Source organism: Gobio gobio (genome assembly GCF_949357685.1).
Source record: "Gobio gobio genome assembly, chromosome: 12".
Lineage (NCBI taxonomy): Eukaryota > Metazoa > Chordata > Actinopteri > Cypriniformes > Gobionidae > Gobio > Gobio gobio.
Genome location: NC_137105.1, coordinates 57,045,514 through 57,068,800, shown reverse-complemented (window position 1 = coordinate 57,068,800; position 23,287 = coordinate 57,045,514). Strand labels below are relative to the sequence as shown.

The following is a 23,287-nucleotide window of genomic DNA, read 5'->3' as shown; positions in this document are numbered from 1 at the left end:
ATAGAAACAAAGAGAGGTGGTCTGACTGTCCCAGGTGGGGGAGGGGTGTCGCAACGTAAGCGCCAGCCATGTTTGTGTAAACATGGTCTAAGGTTTTGTTTCCACTGGTGTGGCAGGAAACATGCTGGTGAAACTTGGGTAGCACTGACTTTAAGTTTGAGTGATTAAAGTCACCTGCAACAATAAAAGCAGCTTCCGGGTGATCAGTCTGTTGTTTACTGATGGCTGCGTGAAGTTCTTTCATAGCAAGTTTGGCATCAGCATCCGGAGGAATATAGGCAGCAGTGATAATAGGTGGAGGTGAACTCCCGCGGTAGATAAAACGGTCTACATTTAACCATGAGAAACTCCAGGTTAGCTGAACAATGACTCCCAACAATAGCAGAGTTTGTGCACCAAGCTTTGTTAATATAAATGCACAATCCACCCCTTCTGCTCTTCCCGGAGCCATCTAGTGTTCTATCCGCCCGGAGTGTGTGGCATCCCGCTAGCTCAATAGCGGTGTCCGGTATTCCGCTGTTTAACCAGGTTTCAGTGAAGATTAGGACGTTACAGTTCAAAAGTTTCTTACTGTGTGAAATGCTGAGTCGAATCTCCTCCATTTTGTTCACTAGCGATCGTACATTGGCAAGGAAAATGCTGGGTAAAGAGAGCCGGTAAGGAGTTAGCCTTAGCTTAGCTTTTGGACTTGTTGCTGGTAACAGTCTGGATGATCCTTTTCTTCTTTGGTCCGGAGCACACAGCGTCCATTCCTCCCAAAAAATACCTGAAATACTGCTTCATCTGACCACAGTACACGTTTCCACTGTGTGATGGTCCATCCCAGATGCCTCGAGCCCAGAGAAGTCGACGGCGCTTCTGGACACTGTTAACATAGGGCTTCCTTTTGGCACAGTACAGTTTTAACTGGCATCTGTGGCTGTAACTACGTATTGTGGTACTTGACAAAGGTTTGCCAAAGTAGTCCTGAGCCCATGTGGTGATATGGCTTCTAGATGAATGACGATTCTTGATGCAGTGCCGCCTGAGGGATCGGAGATCACGGTTGTTCAGCTTAGGCTTGCGCCCTTGTGCTTTACGCACTGAAATTCCTCCAGATTCCTTGAATCTTTTAATTATGTTATGCACTGTTGAATGTGAAATATCCAAATCTCTTCCTATCTTTCTTTGAGGAACATTGTTTTTAAACATTTCAATAATTTTCTCACGTATTTGTTGGCAAACTGGCGATCCTCGGCCCATCTTTGCTCCTAAAGGATTAGACCTTTCTTGGATGCTGCTTTTGTACCAAATCATAATTACAATCACCTGTTGACATCACCTGTTTCAAATCACATCATTATTTAACCATTTTACCTCATTACTAGCCCTAAATTGCTCCTGTCCCAACTTTTTTTGAAATGTGTTGCAGGTCTGAATGACAGGAAAGGATGCATATTTACAAATGACATGAAGTTGACCAGACAAAACATGAAATATTTTGTGTTCATATTGTCTGCAATGAAATACAAGTCAAAGTAAATTTAGAAATCACTTCTTTTTTCTTTTTGCATTTTCCATACTGTCCCAACTTTTTCTGATTTGGGGTTACCATAATACGGTGTAGTCGTTAAATAAAATATAATTCACTTGGCCATGAATTTTCCTACTGTCTGATCTGAGAAACACACCCTCAGATTGTGTGAAAAAACACACACGCACGCTCGCACGCACGCACGCTCGCACGCACGCACGCACGCACGCACGCACGCACGCACGCACGCACGCACGCACACACACACACACACACACACACACACACACACACACACACACACACACACACACTGTTTATGACAGACAGCACCAGATCTTTGCAAAACCACAACAAAACCAGCTTGAATAAATCACACTTTACTAGATATTCACACAGAGAACTGTGTTTGCTTCTGCAGTGAATGAGTCGGGACAGTTTCAGATCTGAGATCAGCTTTACTGACTCATTCACTGCGTGTGTGTGTGTGTGTGTGTGTGTGTGTGTGTGTGTGTATGTTGAGGTCACAAGGAATTCACTTGGAACAGGCAGGAAAAGGGGCCTGTTCTGTTACAGCGGTGCAAACTGAACCCACTTCCTGCAACATGTGTGTGTGTGTGTGTGTGTTTTTGAAAGAGAGAGCTACACACACCACCCAAGCATTAATCATGAATGCCCATAATTCATATTTACTGCTGCACGCCCTCCAGTCCACACACACACACACACACACACACACACACACACACACACACACACACACACACACACACACACACACACACACACACACACACACACACACACACACACAGTGTGGGGGTCCGGGGTGTTTCAGTCCTCCTCCAGAAACGCACCAATCTGAAGGCTGAGAGAGGAGCGGCCCACCCGCCACAGCAACACACACACACACACACACTTAAGAAAATTAAGAACAACTGTAGAGCCTGGCAGTCTGAACTTCATCTGCTGTGTTGGACAAAGTACTCGACTCTATTACTAAAAAAAGTAAAAGTCCTACTGGTGGAATATTACTCCGTCACAAGTGATGTTTGAAGTAGTAAAAACAGATTTTTAAGTAAAAGTACAGAAGTTTTAGAAGTACTTAAGTATCAAAAGTACATTTCCTTTTTTATGTCGACACGACCCTTGAACTCATTTCAATACTTAAAGGGGTGATGAATTGAGAAATCAACTTTCCCTTGAGCCTTTGATATATAAGTTCATGGTGATATAAGAATATCCTATAAGTTTCAGAGCTGAAAACGTCCTTGTTAGTCAAAGAAAAGCTTTTATTGACACCAGGCCCAGAAAACCAGAGATCTCAGAATATGTCGACCAATGACGTCATAGAGTGCAAAAGCTCCGCCTCAAGCCCCGCCCACCGACTCGTGGAGCTAAACGGGTCGCGCTACAGAGCGATAAACATGCGGTTACAGCTCAGGTGTGTAAGACACTGCGTTTGTTCCTTCATTTATCCGCGGATTCGTTTGTAAACAAGACACAGGTGGAGACTGGATCTGCAGACAGAGTGAGATTAAAACACAACGCTGTGCTTCTGATCCGGCAGGAACGCTGCAACACACACTGATGAGAGTAAAACATGTGTTATATGTGTTAGTGTTGCATTGTTACAGATGGTTTGATTGTGTACGTGTCTAACTGAACACACCTCAGCACGCGGTCAGGCTGGAGAAGCTGCCATTGGTTCATTCGGGATCAGACTCTGACTTGTAATGTTATGGGCCAGGGCTCGCAAAGCCCAACGTCCCGGGCTGTGTGTTTATCAGACGGGTACCAAAACATATCGCCGGCCTGCCGACGGGCTGTCTTAAATAGTGAAATAACATTCCTTTTTTCACGCGTTTGTGTGTGTGTGTGTGCGGTTTGCGGTTATATTCACTGATCGGGCAGGCCAAGTAATAGAAAAATAACATTCCAGTCAATGGCAGGTGATGAGAGATGAATCATGTGTTTGTTTGATGAAGATATTTCGCGAGTCCTGTGAGCGTTTCTCCAGACGCTTTCAAAGAGGAGCTGAAGCTCATTAAATATGCAAATATCATCCAATCATAGCCGTGGGCGTTTACTTCCAAGTCTTCAGTGTGACACGCCCATCAAAACCCAGCATTTCTTCAGAGAGCCTCAAAACCAGGGCAGAAATAGCCTATTAATATTCATGATGATGTTTCTGAATGTAAAAACCACATGAACGTCATGAGTTGACCTCAGAAAAATTAAAAAAGCCAGTTCATGACCCCTTTAAAAGTTACAAAGCTCTTTATAATGTCCCTTTAAGGCCGAACACATCCCATATTCTCCCAACGGTTTGCGCTCACTTAAGACATAATCAATAGGGATGCACCGAATATTCGGCCACCGAAAATTTTCGGCCGAAAATGGCCCAAAAGTGATTTTTCGATTTACGGCCGAAAAACTTTTATCACCGAAACAACACGGCCGAAATGTTGTGATGACGCAAACAGAAAGCGCGACCTGCACGTGCTTGTCTGAAGCAGCATGTCCGCGGTGTGGACTTCAGTATATCTGAGAAACACCCACGTCTGCTCCATGGCCAATCACTGACAGCCAGAGCTCATGTTCTCCATGAGAAGAGGAACAGACTTCACTGTCAAACCCAACGGTTTCCTAATGCAATCTTTAACAGTGGGCATGTTTTAAGCGTGGAACACACTTCAATCCGAGTTCCCACAACAACATCGATCAACATGCATCACGAAATTCACGCTCATTAATGTGGCATCACTGATCATATCACAGTTCAAGCGGCGGTGAACGCGATCATCTGTGAGCGCGATCGATCATCTCTTCCTAAAGGATAAACATGAATGAACATCTGAAGGTGTGTTGAGGATACATTACAACTCACTGTCACGTATCATATGTGGTGTAATCGCTCAATCAGTGTTTCAACGGCGGAAAGACGTCAATATAACTGAGGCTAAACTAAACAATGTCATGTAACGTTAGCATCACATTTACCTCAGGCAGTCATTCAGTGTCCACAGAATTATATTCACTAGAGTAAATCAACTCTTTCACTAAATATATTACCTATATTAGCCGTTATATTCATTATATTCTACTTAACCTGTTAATGATATCTTGATTATTTCATGTATGTTTAAATAAAATGACAGACACTGTGTATAAATGATTATATTTCAACAACGAATTGGATAAAAAACTATTTTATAATTAGATTTAGAAGTTATAGCAAAAACTGCCTCATGTGAAGTATACATGTTTGCGTACTGTGTGTTATTTGAGTGTTGATTATTAGACCTAAAAATAAATAGCAAGTGAATTTAGGCTAATAGTTTGGGCTCTGTTGTTAACCTTTAATATTAATGTGCAAGTAAGGGCTCCGGCTCCCTCTATAGTTTAGAGCAATATATTCAATAAACTTTTAGTTATAACTTAATTCATTTAAGGACAGAATTTTTTTTCAGTAAACCAATAAAAATAAATAAAAAGCCATTTTGTAAAACTGCTGTAGCGAAGCGTCAGTTTAGTGTACCGTTAACCCTATTCTACAGTTAATATGGGCTGTGGCAGTCTGTGTTTTGATACTCTATTATGTTGAAGGCCTGCAGAGAAAGCAGTTGCACTTGTTCTGAATGCACTTTCTTGTAGTCGTACAGAGAAAATTTTAAAATGCACTAGACCTAAATGCACTTTGTTTTTATGAGAGAACATTTAATTTTAAAATCTTTCTGTAGGTCTGTACATTATTATTTAATGTACACATGAGAGGGGTCAAGTTAAACATTTTAGTTTGAATTTTATTTTATACTGTGAATTGTTGCAATGTGCTAAATAAATATTGGCATAATTTGTAATTGATTTATTGTTTGAAACTTTAATATTAATTTATGCAATGGCAATGCCTTGATTTTAGTAAAGTTAGTACACAGTCATAGCCATAAATGCAATGGTACTAATAATTGGCATAATTTCTTTCGGTGTTTCGGTTTTCGGCCTTGATTTCCTCTTTTTCGGTTTCGGCCAAGAATTTTCATTTCGGTGCATCCCTAATAATCAAAGGTGTTTGCGTGAATACTCGACAAAACAGACACTTTGACATCATTTTGTGTGTATTTGTCTGTTCAAAAAGAGGAAAAAAATAGTTTTAAAGAAGAAAAAATCCTCCACTGATGTCAAAGCTGCTACAGAAACGAGTTTCGGCTTTGAGGACCGTGACAGAAATGTAGTGGAGTTACAATCATGAGTGTCCAGAAGACATAATACTCAAGTACAGACGCCCAAAGCGTTACTGTCCACGCCCTGCAGGCCGTGTGTGTGTGTGTGTGTGTGTACTTCTGAACATCTGTCAATCATATGGCTGTGGTTTTTTGAAAGCAGTTTCTAGGACTGGAGAACCCCTCCAGAGGTTCAGGAAAGCTCTGCTTCAGTCAGACTGTCCGAGGACTTTGACAGTGTTGTTGAAGCGTGCCGCGCTGAATGAGGATGATAGTGTGTGTGAGCGCAGGTGAACCCTTTATCTGCTGGATCAGATCATAAAAGAATTAAGAACGGACTCTGGCTGATAAAAGTGCCCATTCGCTTTTTTATAATTATCCTTCAGCGCATGACTGCCGACCTCAGCAGATTGAGAAACACAGCGTAATGACACAGTCAGCATCTGAGCGGATCACGAGACCAGAGGTTTCCTCCAGCAGGCGCTCATCTACACACACACACACACACACACACACACACACACACACACACACACACACACACACACACACCTCATCTACACACACCACCTCATCTACACACACACCTCATCTACACACACCTCATCTACACACACCTCATCTACACACACACTCATCTACACACACACACTCATCTACAAACGCCACCTCATCTACACACACACCTCATCTACACACACACCTCATCTACACACACACACACACACACTCATCTACAAACGCCACCTCATCTACACACACACCTCATCTACACACACACCTCATCTACACACACACACTCATCTACAAACGCCACCTCATCTACTCATTCACCTCATCTACACACACACCTCATCTACACACACACACTCATCTACACACACACCTCATCTACACACACACCTCATCTACACACCACCTCATCTACACACACACTCATCTACACACACACTCACTAAACACACCACCTCATCTACACACACACACTCATCTAAACACACCACCTCATCTACACACACACACTCATCTAAACACACCACCTCATCTACACACACACTCATCTACACACACACTCACGAGACCAGAGGTTTGGTGATTGGTCACTCAGAGAACACGTCTCACTGCTCTAGAGTCCAGTGGCGGCACGCTTTACCCCACTGCATTGTCAGTACATTCAACAGTAACTTTAAACAAGACAAAGGAAGTCATTATGAAATCACATCAGTTCAACTACTTGCATTTAATAAAATGTTTATCTATATTATATTTTCATCTAATTGTAAATAACATGCAGTCAAGTGTCTGGAAACAATACACTAATCTCACATTTTTAAAATCCTAAAGTGTGCATGTTCTTCACAACAGATCTGAACTCTCTCACACATGAGCACCTCAGAGTCAATGGAACATATATGAAGAAAACACAGTGAGGTGTTGTTGATGGAGGCCTGTGAGGAGTGAAGCGGAGATCTTCACAACAACCCCGGAGCCAGCGAGCCCTGTGTCCTCTAGCCCTGAGGAACATGTTTTTGTTTTGACGTGAACAGGTCAAGTGTGCTCCTCAGCCTCTGTCAGATGACAATGACACGCTGAGATGTGTGTTTGTCTGCCGCTGACCCAGCGGGATCCTCCACCCAGAAAGAGCTGACCATAACTGACCGTTTCCCGGCTCTCCACAGATAAACAAGCTCTTTCCCTTTCACTGCTGCCTATCATCCACAATCTGCAGGGCAACTTGACCTGCGCAAAACCCGTCTGGAGATACTACAATAACAGAGCTGATGTTTATGTAGAGCTACACCCCGCGCTCCTCAGATCAAACTGACCTTTTATTTCAATAAACCTCAGAGCACAAACATCCATCCTCGCAGGAGTCCAGCGCGCGGCTGAAGGAACCGCACCGATACTCTGCTGACGCCATCAACATCTCAACACCTCAAACTCCATTAGACAGGACACACACACGGGCAGGCTGCTCCTCAGACACGCAGCATTTGACTACGGAAGACTGAGACTCATCTAGACTTTAAATCAAGGTAAAAACCAGTGCATATTCCAGGCTAAAGTCATACCGGTTTGAAACTGCATATATTTCTGTGAACTATCCATAACATTCCATAGAGAACATTCCTGAGACTAAACTCACAGCTATTCACGTTATCAAGTCAAGGGCAGAACAGAGGAATTCAACACACTTACCAGATGAACGTAAGGCACAAAGTACCCGTACAGGGCCGCGGGGATCCCAAAGGCCCATATGCGGTATCCAAGAGACTTCCAGATTTGCACGTTAAACACCTTGTTGGGCGCAGGGCAGCGGCTGCCGGACTTGCTGCTGCTGACGGGTTTGGGAAGAAGGGGTTTGTAGGTGAGTCCCGCCAGCATGAGGATGAACATGAAGATGGCCATCACTCGCAGCGTGTTCTGGAGTCCCACACGTTCCAGCAGGCTCGACATCAAGAACGGGAGTCCGATGGTGAAGGCGCTGCTCCCCGCCGTCACGATGCCGTTCACCAGGCCCAGTCTCCGCTTGAAGTAGTGACCCAGGATCACCAGACTCGGCTGATACGCAAAACTGCAGCCGCAGGCAAAGACTATGCCATAGGTGAAGTACATTGGGCCGAGAGACCTGCAGACAGAGAGAGAATGGGCATAAGACTGCACTGGTGATTTGATAAGAAAGGCACGCTGGGTCAGTGGAAAGGGAAGAGAACCGAAGAGGGCCTAGTACAGAGCCTTGTGGGACACCGAGGTGTCAGGCTGAAGTGCTTTAAAGCACTTTGTTTCAGTTTCAAAGCAGCTTTACAGTGATCAACAGGGAAATAATGATTCAATGATGCAAACAGAGTTCAATCCGGCTGTAAAGCAGCTTCTAAAAAGAAAAAAGAGTCATTAGCCGTGTTTTCACTGTTGGCCAGTGTGAGCCAGGGCTTTCATTGGGCCGGGCTGGGCTGATATCCTCGGACCTGTAGCACTGAGCCCACACTGTGTTTCCACCATCGGGCCAGACGCTCCGCAGTGCTTCACTAAACCCGCCGTAACACTCCTCTCTGAACAACATCACACACACAATCATCTCACCAACAGAGGAAGTTTATCAGAAAACTCATCAGAGAAATCTCTGGAAACTAGCGACATCACAAACATGATGAACACTCAGCAGTGAAGGATGGTCACTTAACATCCTGCAGGTACATGTGATGCTAGCATTAAGTTAACTGCTTAGCAAGAAATGAAAACCTGAGGTGGAATATAATAAACTTACTTGACGAAGGAACTGGCCAGAAGTCCCACGACCGCCACCGCCGCCCCGCCAACAGCCGTGATCCGGCATCCCAGCAGATCCGTGAACACACTGACGATCGGAGAGCAGAAGAAGATCATGCCCATCGAGAGAGAGCCGACCCATGCTGCACACACACACACACACACACACCGAGTTCATGACACTTACATTAGATAATGTGTGTTACATGTGTGATAATCTCCTACAACCGGCTCTTTATGAAATACTGATTAAGACTTTACATGTAATGCAGTCTGCACATAAAACACGACCAGAGCGAATCAAATGTGTCCGTGTCCATCAAGATCCAAAGAAAACAAGAAAATAAATAAATGGGAATGAGGTGTTTTTCATTGGTAAACCATTTCATTCACTGGATATACAAAACAAGCTTGTCATTTGACAAGATGACTATAGAGATTTATGACCCTACAGTGATTTATGGTCTAAATGATTCATACTGTGCTATTATCGTTACAGGATCACAAACAGAAACAGAGAGAGAGACACACTAGTGCAAGGATATTTGTCAAGATTAATTTAGACATCAAGTGGAGAGCAAAATTGTTGTACAAAATAAATGTCCATAATCGAAATATGAAACTTTAGCATGAACTAGATGGCATGGATTTGCAGTCTGATTGAATACACAAGTATCTAGACATGATTATGATTATTGATATTTTATCATCTGCACTCCTGTGTTCTCAGACCCGTCTGTGACAGATATAAATGTCCTTCCTGCTGCAGTTTCACATGGGAAGTAAGAAAGATCACGTGATGATCAGTGTTCTGGAGCATGTCTCTCTCCGACAAACACACACACACACATCTACTTCCTTAAAGAACACCACATATTACATCAATTTATTCACCAAAACTGTGCCACATGATAGAGTCAGAATCTGCATATGTAAAAGCTTGTGCATTTTCGTCAGGACGTGTGCTCCTCGAGTTCTCGTCTCCCAGCTCAAGTGATCAATAGACTTTGTGTTGCCGATCATGCCCTGTGTAAACATCTCTATTTATGTTGGCTTCTAGAGCGCTAGCGTTCTAGTTTTCTGTAGAGACACATGTAGGGAGGAGGTGCTCGATTTCCAAACTGTGGTGGAGCAGCTTCATCAGAGTTCATAACAATAACATGAGAAGATGCCACACAACACGACATCATAAGAGTTCAGAAGAATGAAAGAAAGAAGAAAAGAAAAAGAACAAATGAACAAACAGTCTAAGTCCTAAGAGGACAGAAGGAGTGTGTGGAGCGACTGGATCAGGTCGCAGGTCAGACCTCATGAGAGGAGAGCAGTGTTTGAGTCCGTGAAGTGAACCGAAGATCTTCACAACAACCCCAAATCATCAACAACATGCTCGACCCTATACTGACTAAACTACTGAAAGAGATGCTACCAGAGGTCATAGATCCTCTTTTTAATATCATTCATTCATCTTTGTCATTAGGATATGTACCTAAAACTTTTAAGTTGGCTATTATTAAACTATTAAACAACTTGATCCTACAGAATTAGTCAATTACAGGCCAATCTCAAATCTACCCTTTCTGTCAGAAACACTAGAAAAGGCAGTGTCTTCACAATTATGTTCCTTTTTAGAAAGAAATGGTATCTGTGAGGATTTCCAGTCAGGATTTAGACCGTATCATAGCACTGAGACTGCTCTCGTCAGAGTTACACATGATTTACTCTTATCATCCGATCGTGGCTGTATCTCTCTATTAGTGTTACTCGATCTTAGCGCTGCATTTGATACTATCGACCACAACATTCTTTTGAATAGACTCGAAAATGATGTGGGCATTAGTGGATTTGCATTGGCATGGTTTAAATCATACCTATGCGACCGTTATCAGTTTGTAGCAGTAAATGAAGAGATGTCACACCGAGCACAAGTTCAGTATGGAGTACCACAAGGCTCAGTGCTAGGACCGCTGCTCTTCACCCTGTACATGCTACCACTGGGAGATATCATTAGGAAGCATGGCGTTAGTTCAGCTCACAGTTCAGACCTTATGGGAGGAGGATCACTGTGAGTCGTGTTTGAGCTTTCACTGATGAAAAGAAACGCCACAGGTGGAGGAAACGCACTGTTAGCACAGCACACACAACACACCAAGCTTAGCGTGCTGTCAACAACACACCAGAGTCTTGAACAAACACACCAGCTCTCTGACGACAGATGTCATCAAACACACAGAACCTGTTTGGACTCATTCACAGCCTGATCATATCACTGCATCTGAAGAGTCACCTCAGGTCATATTTATACAATACAGCGTCACATTAATATTCAGCTCAATAACTGCCAATGTCAATGTTCAATCAATTATGAGTTCAGTTTCAGATAAAGCACTGTCATTATCCAGCTCAGTTCAGTTCTCATCCGATACTGTCAGTGTAGTAAAAATAATATCACTGAATATGCCTCGCCTGTTAAAGCCCATCTGAGCGTTATCATTCAGTTCAAGGCTCAGAGTATGCTTCGGCATAAACTGTTGATTTTAAAGACATGAATGTTGTTCAGTGTGTGTTGTGTTCAGTGTGTGTGTGTGTGTGTTCAGTGTGTGTTGTGTTCAGAGTGTGTATTCAGTGTGTGTTGTGTTCAGTGTGTGTTGTGTTCAGTGTTGTGTTCAGTGTGTGTTTGTTCAGTGTGTTGTGTTCAGTGTGTGTGTGTGTTTGTTCAGTGTGTTGTGTTCAGTGTGTATTGTGTTCAGAGTGTGTATTCAGTGTGTGTTGTGTTCAGTGTGTTGTGTTCAGTGTGTGTTGTGTTCAGTGTGTTCAGTGCGTGTGTGTTCAGTGTGTTGTTTAGTGTTCAGTGTGTGTTGTGTTCAGTGTGTGTGTGTTCAGTGTGTGTTTTGTTCAGTGTGTGTGTGTTCAGTGTGTGTGTTCAATGTGTTGTTCAGTGTATTCAGTGTGTGTTATGTTCAGTGTATGTGTGTGTGTTCAGTGTGAGGTTTGTTCAGTGTGTGTGTGTGTGTGTGTGTGTGTGTGTGTGTGTGTGTGTGTGTGTGTGTGTGTGTGTGTGTGTGTGTGTGTGTGTGTGTGTGTGTGTGTGTGTGTGTGTGTGTGTGTGTGTGTGTGTGTGTGTGTGTGTGTGTGTGTGTGTGTGTGTGTGTGTGTGTGTGTGTGTGTGTGTGTGTGTGTGTGTGTGTGATCATGGAAACCTCACGCTGAGGAAGAGAAACACTGGAGATGGCGAGGCCGTCTGTCTCCTCTATTAGAGTAATGTCCACCTCTTCCTGAAAACAGCAGCGCTTCTCCGAACACTTGAGTCCGTGACGTGGAGGATCTGGAGCGGAATAATGTCCATTCCATTTCCGTTTCCGCTGATCCATCAGTGACACACACTGGACTCAGAGTCCAGAGTTCAGCCAATAAACCGGCTTATCGTCTGTGTTCTGGATCAGCGAGGCCAAGCGCTTCACGATTAAAACACACCCTATCTCCTGTTCGCTCATTCGGTCTGTCCAGTCAGAGAAGCGAGTCAGTGAAGGGATTCTGACAGGAAATGATGCGCTGAGCACAGATGAACACAGAGAGGAGCTGTGTCGGATTCACAATCGCTGTTTTAACCCCATGATGAACACGATCACACGTGATGATGAGATGAAGTGTGTGTGGTCAGAGCCCATCTAATCCCTCTTACCTTACACTGATTATGTTGGTTTTCTCTCAAAATCGTTTCCTTTTGAGTGGCTTAATTAACTTGTAATAAATTAAAAAGGATGTTAAATTTAATTGTTTTACAATTTTTCTTTTATAAATTGTGGCATTGGTCACTGCATACATTCTAGGGCTGACCGCTAATAGTGACTAAACGCTAGTCGAGTGGGTTAGTCAGAAAACCCTCCCTGTGATAAATACATGAGGTTCGTCTATCGTTCATCAGCCTCAAATATGGCTCATCATTTTAAAAACATGTAATTGTAGCCTAACGTTAGCTTCTATACAAGGCCGCTCGCTGTAATGCTAACCCAGATAAATGTGCGTTATTATTAGACGTCCAAGTGGAGATCACTTCTATTCATCCTGATAACAGCGGAAACAACTTAACATACAGAGTACGACATCATTCCAAACTGTATTTGTGTAAACTCACAATAACAACAAAATTAAAGAATACAACCCGTATATACTTATGAGGACAGAATCTTCAGTTTTGGTGAACTATCCCTTTAAACCAAACTTTTATTTTGGCAGGTTGTAGGCTTTAATATTCACACACACTCGTGTCGCCATTTGATTATGTCTAGCCGTCTACTTTTGATTTATTCATCCCCATTTGGCCAAATGTCCATGTTTGTGACTGGATCCTGTGAATCTCAGAGCCCTAGTCCTCGTAGTGTGTATGAGGTCCAGTCACAGCGAGCTCAGACAGCTTCATTAGAGAGCTTCCTCCTGTAAAGTGTGTATATAGTAGAGTTGGTCTTCAGTCAGGCAGACGGCCGGCTCTGGCCATTGTGCTGCGTCTCGCCTTGATATTTTCAGCATCCTGTCACAAGTGTTTTTAAGATGACACGCTCGAGTTAAAAATAGTCCAACTTTTAAAGACACATCTTGAGCGCCTGCCGTGCCTCTGCGCTTCCTGATCAACACTAGTGCAGTTCAGCATGAACTCAAGGAACTCGAATCAACAAGAAGTCCAAACTAGCATGCTAATAACGGAAGCTTCAACATGACAAACTGTGAGCGATGGACTGACAAAACCTGCGACCTTCGGAAAAAGTTGCTACATTTGACGGTTTTCTAGGTTTACAGACCAACTAACCCAAAGATCAAATTCCCAGAATTCCCAGTCCAGTTCCGGAAGTTAAACTCTTATTCATTTTCTCTAGAGTGGAATTGGTTCTGAACTTTAAAGACGGATATAATGTGAGCTACGAGTTTGCTTTTGTTGGAGCATCGGCAAAACTGAGCAATCACAGAATCGAAACAAGCAGAATCACGCCAAAAGAACCCTTTAGTGCCGCCCACTCCCATGATGCACTGCGTCTGATGTAATTGAGTTAACTTCTTTAATGTTTGTATGCATAATATGCATATTTTGCAATACATGTCAAATATATTGTTTCTATTTGTACACTCCACATCTGTCACTCAAAATGATTTCATCATCTGCAATGCATCATGGGATTGCAGTTCATTCCCTCATTAAAACTGTTAAACAATAACCGGATATTCTGCCTGTTATTCCCATTATTCCTGTAGGAACCGGTGGGATCTGAATCTGCAGCAGTGTTTCAACAGCGGTCAAGCCTGGCACTGACATGTGTTTGCACTTACAGAAACATCTACAGGCGTATAACTCAAGTCTCTCTCGGAGAGCGTGAAGCCAGACACACACACACACACACACACATCAGTCTCCTCATCCAGGGCTTCAGAGCGGCTCAGGCTTCATCCCGCTGGCTTTTCCTGAACATCACAGAGGACTTTATGCTCATTACTGAAGTTTTACCAGGTCATTTCCTAACCGGGGCAGTTCTGAGACTTTCCTCATGATGACTTAGCAAAATCTCATGAACATTTGCTGTCCATCTGCAGGACGGCACTGCCAGGGTTTATGCGGGATTCTGTAGGGAAAGCACTGCACACAGCTGGGAAGCATTATGGGTAATGTCAGCGCTGGAGGGATTTGGGCCGCAAGCAGAGGAAATGCCCAGGATTACAAGCCAAGTCGAAGAACACACAAACATTTCCAACAAAATCGAAGATTTCTTCGAGAGTTAGAAACTGCTTGCCAAATCATTTTTTCCCCAGAATAGCAGATATACTCGTCTATATTCGTCTATACTCGTCTATATTCATCTATACTCGTCTATATTCGTCTATACTCGTCTATATACGAGTATAGACGTTATCGACCAGGCAGAACAATCCTTCCAACCACTATAGATAGATTCTCAAATACCTTACCTGATCTGTCTCAGCTGCTCAGTGAACCCAAACAAACAGATGCACTAGAGGAAATGACTAGCAGTATGAGCACCATTTTCTCTAGTACATTAGAAATTGTAGCACCAATTAGATTAAAAAAGGTTAAAGAGAAAACTAAAGCACCATGGTACAACAGTGCTACACGTTATCAAGAGAGAAACCCGTAACTTAGAGCGTAAATGGAAACAAACTAATTTAGAGGTCTTTAGAATCGCGTGGAAAGATAGTATGTCACGTTATAAAAAGGCCCTAAAAGCAGCCAGAGCTGAGCATCTCCGCAAACTAATAGAAAATAATCAAAATAACCCAAGGTTTTTATTTAACACTGTGGCTACACTAACAAATAAACAAGCATCGCCTGAGCAAAATATTCCGTTACAGTTTAGTAGTAATGATTTTATGAACTTCTTCGCTGACAAAATAGAAAGCATCAGAAACAAAATTGTAAATGTACAATCATTAATGATGTCTTATGATTCAACCGCGATTATCGCCCCTCAAGAACTACTACACCGCTTTACAACCATAGGACAGGAAGAGCTAAATAAACTTATCATTGCATCTAAACCAACAACATGTTTATTAGATCCAATACCCACTAAACTACTGAAAGAGTTGTTACCTGTAGTGGAAGAGCCTCTTCTCAATATTATTAACTCGTCTTTATCTTTAGGTCATGTTCCAAGAATATTCAAGTTGGCAGTCATAAAACCTCTCATTAAGAAGCCACAATTAGATCATAATAACCTAGCAAATTACAGACCAATTTCAAATCTTCCATTCATGTCTAAAATACTAGAAAAAGTTGTGTCCGCTCAATTGTGCTCTTTCTTGCAAGAAAATGATATCTATGAAAAATTTCAATCAGGATTCAGGCCGCATCATAGCACAGAAACCGCGCTCGTTAAAATCACAAATGATTTACTTCTAGCTTCTGACCAAGGCTGTATCTCAATACTAGTTCTACTCGATCTTAGTGCTGCGTTCGATACTATAGATCATAAAATACTATTAGATCGACTTCAAAATTACACTGGTGTTCAGGGACAGGCATTAAACTGGTTTAGATCGTATTTATCAGACCGCTACCATTTTGTCTGTCTAAATGGGGAAAAATCAAAGATAACGTCAGTAGACTATGGGGTGCCGCAAGGATCCGTGCTAGGCCCTCTGCTATTCTCAATATATATGCTGCCACTTGGTAATATTATAAGAAAACATGGAATTAATTTCCACTGTTATGCTGATGACACTCAATTATATATTTCATCACGACCGGATGAAAACGCTAAATTATCTAAACTGAAAGCGTGTGTTGATGATATTAAACACTGGATGACATGTAATTTTCTGCTATTAAATTCAGATAAAACGGAGGTATTACTTATTGGTCCAAAAAACTGCCCACAAAACCTCTCACAATACAACTTTAACTTGGAAGGATGTCCTGTCGCTTTATCCACTACAGTAAGAGACCTGGGTGTTATATTAGACCGCAACTTGTCTTTCGAAAATCATATTTCATATGTTACAAGAACGGCATTTTTCCACCTTAGAAACATTGCTAAGCTACGTAACATGCGATCTATTTCTGATGCAGAAAAGTTAGTTCATGCATTCATGACCTCGAGACTACATTACTGTAATGCTTTATTAGCTGGTTGTCCTGCATCATCAATAAACAAGCTACAGTTAGTCCAAAACGCGGCTGCTAGAGTTCTTACTAGGTCAAGAAAATATGATCATATAACACCAATTTTATCATCTCTACACTGGTTACCTATTAAGTTCCGTATCAATTACAAAGTATTGCTACTGACCTATAAAGCCCTAAATGGTTTAGCTCCAGTGTATTTAACTGATCTTTTATCGCCCTACAATCCATCGCGCTCTTTAAGATCACTAAACTCGAGGCTTCTGGTCATTCCTAGGATATCTAAGTCCACAAAAGGAGGCAGGGCTTTTTCACATTTAGCTCCTAAACTCTGGAATAGTCTTCCTGATATTGTCCGAGGTTCAGACTCGCTGTCCCAGTTTAAAACTAGATTAAAGACGCATCTCTTTAGCCAAGCATTCACATTATAAATAAGTTTTATACTACAGTTAAATCGCACCAACAGCATTAATATTCTGAACAGCAGCTATGCTAATTATTTCCCATCTGCTTTTCTGTTGTTATCTCGGGACACTAGTCGTGAGGTAACTAGTTCGTCAGCTCCAGTTTGTATCCAGCCTCTCATGGAGACTTCAGATGCCCCAACACCTGTGATGAGACGACTCGACGCCTGTGAAGAGACGACTCAACGCCAGCGTTGTTATGGCCTAAAATAATACATGATTGATTAACTTATCCTAACATTTTTCTTTAACATTCTCTTTCTAACATTTTTCAATGTACATTTATGAAATGCACTTTCTGTGAAGCTGCTTTGAAACAATGTGTATTGTGAAAAGCGCTATACAAATAAATTTGAATTGAATTGAATTGAATATATTAGTTTATACTCGTCTATATTCATCTATACTCGTCTATATTCATCTATACTCGTCTATATTAGTTTATACTCGTCTATATTCATCTATACTCGTCTATACTCGTCTATGTTCATCTATACTCGTCTATATTCGTCTATACTCGTCTATACTCATCTATATTCATCTATACTCGTCTATATTCGTCTATACTTGTCTATATTCATCTATACTCGTCTATAATCGTCTATATTCATCTATACTCGTCTATATTCGTCTATACTCGTCTATACTCCTCTATATTCGTCTATACTCGTCTATACTCATCTATATTCATCTATACTCGTCTATATTCGTCTATACTCGTCTATATTCATCTATACTCGTCTATACTCCTCTATATTCGTCTATACTCGTCTATACTCATCTATACTCGTCTATACTCGTCTATGTTCATCTATACTCGTCTATATTCATCTATACTCGTCTATAATCGTCTATATTCATCTATACTCGTCTATATTCATCTATGCTCGTCTGTATTCATCTATACTCGTCTATATTCGTCTATATTCGTCTCTTATACTCGTCTATACTCTTCTATACTCGTCTATATTCGTCTATTTTTAGACGAGAGAAACGAATAGACTTCTCATAGTCTATAATCGTCTATATTCGTCTATACTCGTCTATATTCATCTATACTCGTCTATATTCGTCTATACTCGTCTATACTCCTCTATATTCGTCTATACTCGTCTATACTCATCTATATTCATCTATACTCGTCTATATTCGTCTATACTCGTCTATATTCATCTATACTCGTCTATACTCCTCTATATTCGTCTATACTCGTCTATACTCATCTATACTCGTCTATACTCGTCTATGTTCATCTATACTCGTCTATATTCATCTATACTCGTCTATAATCGTCTATATTCATCTATACTCGTCTATATTCATCTATGCTCGTCTGTATTCATCTATACTCGTCTATATTCGTCTATATTCGTCTCTTATACTCGTCTATACTCTTCTATACTCGTCTATATTCGTCTATTTTTAGACGAGAGAAACGAATAGACTTCTCATAGTCTATAATCGTCTATATTCGTCTATAATCGTCTATATTCATCTATACTCGTCTATATTCATCTATGCTCGTCTGTATTCATCTATACTCGTCTATATTCGTCTATATTCGTCTCTTATACTCGTCTATACTCTTCTATACTCGTCTATATTCGTCTATTTTTAGACGAGAGAAACGAATAGACTTCTCATAGTCTATAATCGTCTATATTCGTCTATACTCGTCTATATTCATCTATGCTCGTCTGTATTCATCTATACTCGTCTATATTCGTCTATATTCGTCTCTTATACTCGTCTATACTCTTCTATACTCGTCTATATTCGTCTATTTTTAGACGAGAGAAACGAATAGACTTCTCATAGTCTATACTCGTCAATATTCGTCTAAACTCATCTATATTCATCTATACTCATCTATATTCGTCTATATTCATCTATACTCATCTATATTCGTCTATACTCGTCTATATTCGTCTATATTTGTCTATACTCATCTATATTCATCTATACTCGTCTATATTCATCTATACTCGTCTATATTCGTCTATATTCATCTATACTCGTCTGTATTCATCTATACTCGTCTATATTCGTCTATACTCGTCTATATTCGTCTCTTATACTCGTCTATACTCTTCTATACTCTTCTATACTCGTCTATATTTGTCTATTTTTAGACGAGAGAAACGAATAGACTTCTCATAGTCTATAATCGTCTATATTCGTCTATACTCGTCAATATTCGTCTATACTCATCTATATTCATCTATACTCATCTATATTCGTCTATATTCATCTATACTCGTCTATATTCGTCTATATTCATCTATACTCATCTATATTCATCTATACTCGTCTATATTCATCTATACAAATAAAGTTGACTATACTCGTCTATATTCATCTATACTCGTCTATATTCATCTATACAAATAAAGTTGACTATACTCGTCTATATTCATCTATACTCGTCTATATTCATCTATACAAATAAAGTTGACTATACTCGTCTATATTCATCTATACTCGTCTATATTCGTCTATACTCGTCTATATTCATCTATATAAATAAAGTTGACTATACTCGTCTAAACTCGTCTATATTCATCTATACTCATCTATATTCGTCTATACTCGTCTATATTCATCTATATAAATAAAGTTGACTATACTCGTCTAAACTCGTCTATATTCATCTATACTCGTCTATATTCATCTATACTCATCTATACTTGTCTAATATCAGTCTCGCTGATCTCACTCTTTATTCCGCTCATGAAAATATTCTAGATTCTATTGCTAGATGACGTGCAATTATGACAGACTTCTGTCAGTTCAGTTTTCAGCTTTCACACTTTTGCTCTTATTCTCGTGAACTGACAGCCAATCAAGAGTTCTCTCTCTCACCGACGGCCTGACACCGGTTCTACATGTTGAATCAGCCAGAAAAACGGCTTGGTGTTTCCCTGGCTTCAGCTCATCGAGGTCTGTTGTATAAGGTGCTGTATAATAAACGTGACGTGACTGGGGCGCTGAACTGCAGAGCTCGTGCAAACCTGTCCATATGACTATGATCAGATGCTTCCTCACCACTGGCATCTTTGAGAGGAAAGTGTGCTGCACATATTCACCCAAACACACTCCGCAGTCGGGCTGTTTACTATCAGTGTATCGCTGCAAAGGTATTTCCTACTTCTTTTTACCCCGATCACAGAAGGAGAAACACCACCCGGCTCAGACGTGTCCCCATCAGCTCCTCGGAGACGCTCAGTCCTCGAGGCGTTCAGGAGAGAAGTGTGTGGCTTCAGTCGGGTAAGGAGGAACGTGATGGCAGGGCTGGAATGCTATTGCTTTGAAAGGAATCTCGCTCTGCCCGTTTTTCATTTAGAGAAAGGCAGAAGTTATCCGCAGATAATATAGAAAACAACTGTCCCCTGTCTTCAGTTCCTGCAGATGACAAGCTCAGACTCAGCTGTAATACGCTCTGGTCGCGGTTCACACTCCTGTCGGGTTGAGGATCTGGGCACCAGTTTGGCATTGGGGGTCACATAGACGGTCGACCCCCATTGGTTTCCATGCAACTCAACACATCAACTAAACATTCAAGTAAAAACAGAAGATGGTAGCTTATCAGAGGCTAAAACATATCAAATATGAGACAAATGTAGTAATCTCCATCTATTTCTATTGTGTTAGGGGTCATCACATATTTTTTCAGAATTAGCTGCACAGACACAACATTTTGATGTTTTTTTTCTTATGACTACTTTCCGAGTAAACTGCACTTTATAGTTTCTCATGTATGTCATATTTTAGCGTTTGACCAGCTACACTAGTGCTTCTCTGTTTTTTACCGGACTCTAGTTTTCATTGATGTTTGAGTAGTGCTGCTCGCGGTCTGCAGTGTGTGTGAGCTCATTCCCTCGCGCCAGCTGCCATTGGCCAGATCTTTCCCACACAGCGCTAGAGTTATAGGGTGATGTTCCCATTCCCTAGAGTCGCAGCGATTGGTGCTCTACAGGACGTTCCTCGCGGTTCCTGTGTGTACCCTACCTGTTTATCTGCAGGAACCTTCACCTGAACCGTGTGTCAACACTGATCTAATGCTCTGTTGACTATTAACTCACAGCGCTACACGTGTCTGCTATCTCTGACTCCACCTGCTCGCTGCGATAGCACCAAGGCCAGCCCGTCAGCGTGTGTGTGTGTGTGTGTGTGTGAGAGTGTGTGTCGTGCCAATGTCGCCGCTGAAGAAACACTCATTCAAAACATCTCAGGAGTCCACCCGTCTCACAGGCAACGTTCTCACAAAGTTATCAAAATGAACATTAGCAGAATGTCCTTACAACGTATTTTTCACAGCATGAAAAGAGGCTGGAGTGACGACTTCTCTTTTTATTTGTCAAGGTAATGTCAACAGAAAGACGTCCAGTCAGAGTCTTGACAGCGATCCATCTCAAACAGAAGAGAGAGAGAGAGAGAGAGAGAGAGAGAGAGAGAGAGAGAGAGAGAGAGAGCAGGTGTTCCTGACACACACACACACACACACACACACACGTATCAAGAGTTCCTGAGGACCGTTCATCTGCTGCACTTCTTCTCTGTGATCAGACAGTAACACTAGTTCTCTCACTAGGCTGTGTAAAGTAAAGCAATGGTTAACTAGATCATAAACTCGATGGACTGTCTGAGGCGTTTCTGTTGCAGATAAAACACTCTTGTTTTGTAGAGTTGTGGGAATGTTTAGAGAAATAACGGCTGTGTGATCTGAATCATGTTGAGACGTGTCTGCTGTTGATCTTATCCCGATCTCAAACAAACCGATGATCCATCACACCCTAAGCAAAACAATATTTAGGCCTAAGAGTGAGATTCATGAATATGAACTGCATATACATTTACCATTAGGGTTGCCACCCGTCCCATAAAATACAGAATCGTTCCGCATTTACAAGCAAAATGACAATAAGGGACGCGATTTGTCCCGTATTTTACATAGGTCCACACATAGTTCAATAAACACATACTGATTTTGCAGTGTGGAGAATAGCCTATTAATAGCAAATATAAAGAAATATATTTCAGAAGCTCATTTGCGCATGATTGCGTTTTAGCAGCTTTGTTGCCATAGCGGCGGAGTCTGTGTCTGGAGCGCTGTGCCTGTGAACTTGCGCGGTTTTTTAAAAACATGTTGCGTCCACCGTTTGAACGCAAGAGGATCTCCAGATATAGAGCTGAATAGAAACAGGCATCAATGGGTCTGTCCAGTAACTCATGATGAACCTCAGGCCAACTGCACACTTTAGAGAAGCACTTCAGTCTCAGACTGACTGACTTAAAGCAGCAGCGCTGACACACACATCCCTGCTCTAAAGGGATAGGCCTATAACGTTAGGACTATTGTTTTTTTAAATGGATAATATATTTATATAATATTCTATACATTATCAGAGCTTGGCAGACAGAATTATTATTATTTTTTTGACAGGTTAATTACTAGATTATAGCCCAATTAATGTTATTATTAATTTATAATTCAGCTAGGCTATACTAATCATACATAATAAATAATATATATTATTTTATAATATATAAAGTTTATGACATTTAAAAAAATATTTAGATAAAAAATGGGACAAATAATTACATAATAATACAGTCATAATTTAAGAAAACATTTTTAAATTCAAAAAAGTGATTAGTTGTTCAGAATGACCGCTTAAGCCTTAAAGGGACAGTTCACCCAAAAATGTAAATTCTGTCATCATTTACTCACCCTCAGGTTATTCCTAACACATTTCTTTGTCATGTTGAACACATTGGAAGATTAATTCCTACTATGGAAGTCAATGGAGCCCCAAAGCAGCCTGGGTACAAACTTTCTTCAAAATATCTTCTTTTGTGTTTAGCAGAACAAAGAAACTCAGACAGGTTTGGACATCATGAGGGAGAGTAAAGGATGACAGAATTTAGATTTTTGGGTGAACTATCCCTTTAAAGTGCACCAAATAGACTACTAAAGAGTTCTTTAGAAATAAATAAAATAATCAAATGTAAAATAAAAAGTGTTCCGGTACAATATTTATCTCATGTTTTCTTATGGTTTATTGTTGAGCTGTCAAGTTGTCAATGTTGAAATAATTAGTTCATTTGCGTATTCTTTATTTGTGTCCTTTTATGCAATTGTTTTTTTGGGGGGTTTTGGGGGGGGGGGTCGTGAATGGGTGTCCCTTATTCTGCC

At 41.1% G+C, this 23,287-nt stretch overlaps 1 protein-coding gene across 1 annotated transcript in view; it reads right to left on the bottom strand.

Moving 5' to 3' along the window:
* The window catches only part of slc16a10 (solute carrier family 16 member 10), a 44,026-nt gene that overhangs the window by 14,262 nt on the left and 6,477 nt on the right, over positions 1-23,287 (bottom strand). The window contains exons 2-3 of the mRNA XM_079831884.1: positions 9,002-9,146; positions 7,936-8,365 (exon numbers count right to left, since the gene is read on the bottom strand). Of these exons, the coding sequence (XP_079688010.1) occupies positions 7,936-8,365; positions 9,002-9,146 (575 nt within the window). The remainder of the gene's footprint in view (positions 1-7,935; positions 8,366-9,001; positions 9,147-23,287) is intronic.